The following is a 5974-nucleotide window of genomic DNA, read 5'->3' as shown; positions in this document are numbered from 1 at the left end:
CTGTACCAGTACCATGCAGTTTTTATCACAATTGCTCTGTAGTACAGCTAAGGTGAGGCATGGTGATTCCACAAGAGGTTCTTTTATTGTTGAGAATAGTTTTTGCTATCCTAGGTTTTTTGTTTATTCCAGATGAATTTGCAAATTGCCCTTTCTAACTCCTCAGAAACCAGCGGGAGCTCCCCTCCTGCCCTTTTTTCTCAGCTCTTCTGTAGCCCGCCCTAGGGCCCACCCCCACCCCACCCCACCCCGACTCTGTTCTCAGTTCTTCTGTGGCATCCAACAGAGTCTGCAGTGTCCAAGAGTGAGAACCTGATGTCTTTAGCCTCTGTGCAGCAGGGGACAGCCTTGTCTAATCCCTGATTTTAGTGGAATTGCTTCAGGTCTCTCTCTCCATTTAGTTTGATATTAGCTACTGGTTTGCTGTATATTGCTTTTATTTTGCTTAGGTATGGGCCTTGACTTTCTGATCTTTCCAAGACTATTAACATGAAGGAATGTTGAATTTTGTGAAATGCTTTTTCAGTGTCTAATGAAATGAGCATGCAGTTTTCCTTTGAGTTTGTTAACGTAGTGGATTATGTTTTTGGATTTCCATACATTGAACCACCCCTGTGTCCCTGGGATGAAGCCTACTTGATGGTGGTGAATGATCATTTTGATGTGTTCTTGGATTCAGTTGGCAAGAATTTTATTGAATATTTTTGCATCAATGTTCATAAGGGAAGTGGGTCTGAAGTTTTCTTTCTTTGTTGGATCTTTGTGTGGTTTAGCTATAAGCATAATTGTGGCTGCATAGAACTAAATGAGTAGGTAGTGCTCCTTCTGTTTTTATTTTGTGAAACAAATTTTGAAGAGTATTTGTGTTCTTTGAAGGTCTGATAGAATGCTTCACTAAACCCATCTGATTCTGGGCTTTTTTGGTTGGGAGACTATTAATGACTGCTTCTATTTATTTAGGGGTTACGGGACTGTTTAGATGGTTTATCTGATCCTGATTTAACTTTGCTATTTGGTATCTGTCTAGAAAATTGTCCATCTCATCATAATTTCCAGTTTTGTTGAGTATAGGCTTTTGTAGTAGGATCTGATGTTTTTGTTTTGTTTTGTTTTGTTTTGTTTGGATTTCCTCACTTTCTGTTGTTATATATCTCCCCTTTCATTTCTGATTTTGTTAATTTGGATACTGTCTCTGTGCCTCTGGTTAATATGGCTAAGGGTTTATCTAGCTTGTTGAATTTTTCAAAGAACCAGCTCCTGGGTTTGTTTATTAAAGAATCAACAAAAAACTATACAAAAATATAGTTCTTTTTGTTCCTGCTTGGTTGATTTCAGCCCTGAGTTTGATTATTTCCTGATGTCTACTCCTCATGTGTGTATTTGCTGTCTTAGCTGAAGAATCAAAAAAGAAAAAGAAAACTAATGAAGGTAGAGATCCCTGTAGAAGAGGCAGTGGAATGATTGTAAGACCAGAGGTGGTGGATGACTCCAAGAAAACAGTGTTTGCCAGATAGAACATGGCTGGTGCACATAAGAACTCAGAGAGACCATGGCAACATGTACAAGACCTGCATAAGTTCAATAAAGTTAGACAGAAATCCCAGCCCAGGGAAGGGAAAGTGGTGGTAAAGTCCTACTCCTAACCAAGATGCTGGGAGAGGGAAAATTGTTTTTCCTTAATGGAGTGACACAAGAACATCAACTACACTCCAAATGAGGCCCCATATGTGGGAGCAGTTGGCCAACACAAAGCAGAAATTTGTTGTTTGTTTGTTTGATGAGATGATATATGAGGGGGTTTGGAAGACGTGCTTTTCAGCGAGGAGGCTGATTATTTTTATTTTTTTCATTTTATTATTTTGTGTGTGTGCAGGTATATTTTTCCTGCAGGTATGGTTTGTGCACCAATTGCCTGCATGGTGCCCTTGGAGGCAAAAATAGGTCATCAGGCATCGTATCCCCTGGAATGAAGAGTTACAGACAATTGTGAACCATGATGAAGAAAGCAAACCTGAGTACTCCAGAAGAACTTCAAAAGAGCCACCTCCCTAGCCCCACCCTTTAATATTTACCGGTCTGGGACCATCAAAATATCTTGTGTGGGGATACTGAAACATGAGCTATAAATAAATGTACCAAAAGGGAAAGGTGAAAGTAGTGTCTGAGGAAAAACCTTGGTGGGGCCAGGTGCTCTCCAGAGTAGGAACCAGGGCCAACTGTGAAGTCTTCCTGAGAGGAAGGAGATGCTTCTATTGTCACTCAGGATTCAGGAGGCAGACCCACGGATTGTTGGCCAATCAGGGAGACCGTTTGGTGGCTGTGGGAACTGTCCAATGAGGAGTTCCGGTCTTCGGTGACGTAGAAAGCACAACATTTGGGGTGCCATTGTGTGTCCCCGCCATATTGTCGTCCTGTGTCTTTGACTGCGGCCCCCAGGTCTCTCTCCTCGGTATCTCTGTCCCCTCTACTGACAGCAGGAGTCGCAGGAGGTCACCTGGACGCCCGGTGACTGGAAATGGTGCGTGCGCAGGCTGTGGGGAGGAGGCTGCTGGAAGCGGAGGCGGCAGTGGGGACGCGGCCTTCCAGGGCAGCTGAGTCTGCGTCTCATCTGGCTCCGCTGGGCCGCGCTGCCCGGGTCCCTCTGGGTGGAGCTGGGCCAGCAGGCAGGGCTGCGGTCCTGTCCTTTGCTGAGAGCTCAGTGCTGCGGGGTCTCAGGTCAGCTGGGCGCTTGCAGCCCGCGTCGTTGCAGTCTGGGCGGTGTAGGCGGAGAGTCTTGGGGAGCCGTGGGTTTGGGCTCTTTTAAGGGGGTTTGTAGGAAAGCCGCGGGGTGAGATGATCCCGGGTCCTATGCACGTTGTCAAAAAAAAAAAAAAAAGGAAAAAAGAAAAGAAAGTAGGATGCATTTATGTCTGCTCAGTGTCCCAATTTACTTACCAATCAGTCATTTCTTAGCCTTTATCGGCTAGGATTTGATGCGTACACCTGGTTATCCTTGAGAGCTGGCCATTGGCAGCCACGATGCATTTATCCCTAAGTATTACTATCAACAGGCAGGTAATACATGACCATTTCACACAATGGTATACAAAGTGCAGGTTACTGAATGGCTAGGAAATGGTTAGAGGGGCTGAAAAATACGGAGTCAGAGAACTGGTAAGACTTATCAGTGGGGGTGTAGAATGTCCAATGCACGTTCCGAGCACGGGCTGTTCTTAGAAGGCCAATTTGAAGTGAGATGAGGTCCGTGTGCTAGAGCTGGAGGCCTAGGGTAGAGACGGGGCTTTTCCTGTGATAAGTTTTTTGACAAATGATCGATCGGTCAACCAGCTTGTTGCAGTTTCTGTAGTCTCAGGCAGGGGGTTATATCTGGTTAGACTGATGAGTTTTGTGTGTATATGATTTGGTATATTGTCAGCCGTCATTATTAATTTGTGGCTTTATTTGTTCTTTGTTGACATTGATACTCAGAATAAACCAGTGCAGAGTTTTTGCTTAACAAAATAGTCATGTAGGCTTGGCACAGCCAGAATGCTGATAGTTCCAAAAGGGCAGAGTAACTCAGAACAGCCCTACCCTGTTCTCTCTCACATTTCAGTGGCATCTGCTTTTCCTATGAGAAAATTCCTATGGATTTCACTCAAGGGAAGTTTCCTCTAAATTCCATGACTTGTATTCTTAGCCTACGGAGTCTTATAAGTCTCAATAAATGCCTGACTTTCCAAACCCTTTTGACATTGCCAGACTTATTGAAAAGGAAAATTCACGTGCATGGCTTGCTCCGATTGGTCCTTATCATAAGTATTGCTGCCTTGGATTGCTTCTAAACGTTGTTTTAACATGAAAAATCTTCATGACTGTATATGAATGGGCTATTGCAGTAGAATAAAGCCCCACGTGGTAGATTCAAAAGCTTCCCTACAGATAGATGGCCAGAGGGCTTCTCTTGAAGGAAGTTAAAACCAGTGGTGAATAAGGAAGCAAAGGCTAGTTGACTGATGTGAGTTCTAGGCCAGCGTGGTCACATAGTGAGTTTCAGGCCAGCCAGAGCTTGATAGTAAGATTCTGACTCAAAATAAATACATAAAATCTACCATACATAGCAATCACAACTTTTATTTTTATTTATTTATTTATTTTGGTTTTTCGAGACAGGGTTTCTCTGTATAGCCCTGGTTGTTCTGGAACTCACTTTGTAGGCCAGGCTGGCCTCGAACTCACAGAAATCCGCCTGAGCACTCTGGCTCCCGAGTGCTGGGATTAAAGGCGTGCGCCACCACGCCTGGCACAATCACAACTTTTAAAGCGTATCATTATTTGCTGTGTATGGGGGTGGTCTGTGTGTCATGGAGTATGTATGTAAGTCAGAGGACCACTCCCTGGGGTTCATTCTCTCCTCACATCATGTAGGTTCTAAGGAACTATGTCCAGTGCTCAGACTTGCTTACCCAGTGAGGCATCTCACTGGCTCATATCCAGAGTTTTAACTTTTAATTCCTGTTCTATGATAGTACTGTCAATTTAAGGATAGTTGTGAGTACTCAAGTGAAGTTCATTTTGAGGGAACTACAACAACTACTAGCAGAATAGTGTGCAGGAGTGAATCCCAATGAACATCTTGTCTTGGCACAATATAGCCTCTGCGTTTAATAGACTGTGTTCATCCTTTCCACATTATTTAAGACATGAACCCTCCAGGTCTTGTGGAAGCACGAAGCTGGAGGCATGACCTGAAACAGAGGCCACAGAGTGCTACTTACTGGCTTGTTCATTGTGGCTTCCTCAGCCTGTTTTCTTACGCTACACAGGACCATCTATCAGGATGGCACGACCCACAGTGAACTGGATCTTACCATGGCATCATTAATGAAAAAAATGCCCTCAGACTAAGATTCTCCTTCCCAGACGGCTGTGTGATGCACGCCTTTAATCCCAGCACTGAGGAGGCAGAGGCAGGTGGATCTCTCAGAATTCAAGGCCAGCCTGGTCTACAGAGTGAGTTCCAGGACAGCCATGGCTGTTACACAGAGAAACCATGCCTCAAACTGACTCCCCCAAAAGAACCAAACCAAAAACAAAAACAAACAAACAAAAAAATTCCCCTTCCCAGATATGTCAAAATTTGTTAACCAGCTCATTTAGCTTCTGTGTTACCTCAGAAACAAAGATAGCCCCAGTACCTTTCGGGATGCTATTAGACAATGCATTAGGAGAGACAATCTGACAAGCTCTTTAATTAATTCTATAGTCTTTTTAGTCAGAATGGGAGAGACTTCAAACTACCCTGACCGAAAGTGTCAGCGTAGATCAACCTTTATTTAAACCCTCTTGATCCTGGCATTTAAGGAAAGTTGAGTTGTCCAATCCTTGAATGGGTATTAACTCTGTTAATTGATTTTTTAAAAAAATAATATTTATTTTATTTACATGAGTACACTGTAGCTGTCTTTAGACACACCAGAAGAGGGNNTTAGATCCCATTACAGATGGTTGTGAGCCACCATGTGGTTGCTGGGAATTGGACTCAGGACCTCTGGAAGAGCAGTCCCTGATTTTTCTTTTTTTAAGATTTTTTTATCTTAATTTTGAATCATATGTACTAGTGTGTGCCCATGAATACAGGTGCTTGGAGAGGCCAAAGGTGACATCTCTATAGACTGGAGTTACAAACCTGACATGGGTGCTGGATCAAACCTGACATGGGTGCTGGAAACCAAACTCAGTTCTGGATCTTCTCTCTTCTCTTTTTCTCTTCTCTTTTCCCTTCTTCCCTTCTTTCTTCCTTTCCCCTTCCCTCCCCTCCCCTCCTCTCCCCTCCCCTCCCTTCCCTTCTTCCCTTCCCTTCTCTTCCCTTTTCTTCTCTTCTCTCTCTTTCTCCCCCACCCCCTTCTTCTTCTTCTTCTTCTTCTTCTTCTTCTTCTTCTTCTTCTTCTTCTTCTTCTTCTTCTTCTTCTTCTTCTTCTTCTTCTTCTTCTTC

General features: G+C 43.7%; 1 protein-coding gene across 5 annotated transcripts in view; it reads left to right on the top strand.

Annotated features, from left to right (window-relative positions):
• Positions 1 to 2345: 2345 nt before the first annotated feature.
• Positions 2346 to 5974, top strand: part of LOC110335667 (zinc finger protein 709-like) — an 11168-nt gene continuing 7539 nt past the window's right edge. For 4 of the 5 annotated variants that reach the window (XM_029531615.1, XM_029531614.1, XM_029531613.1 and 1 more), the window contains exon 1: positions 2387 to 2518. In XM_029531615.1, coding sequence (XP_029387475.1) covers positions 2516 to 2518 — 3 coding nt within the window. In that variant the 5' untranslated portion in view covers positions 2387 to 2515. Of the gene's footprint in view, positions 2519 to 5974 lie in introns of all 5 variants that reach the window. The other variant, XM_021217957.1, reaches the window with a different exon arrangement.

Source organism: Mus pahari, chromosome 18, assembly GCF_900095145.1.
Source record: "Mus pahari chromosome 18, PAHARI_EIJ_v1.1, whole genome shotgun sequence".
Taxonomy (NCBI): domain Eukaryota; kingdom Metazoa; phylum Chordata; class Mammalia; order Rodentia; family Muridae; genus Mus; species Mus pahari.
The sequence above is the reverse complement of the archived record's forward strand: the minus strand, read 5'-3'. Positions and strand labels throughout refer to the sequence as shown.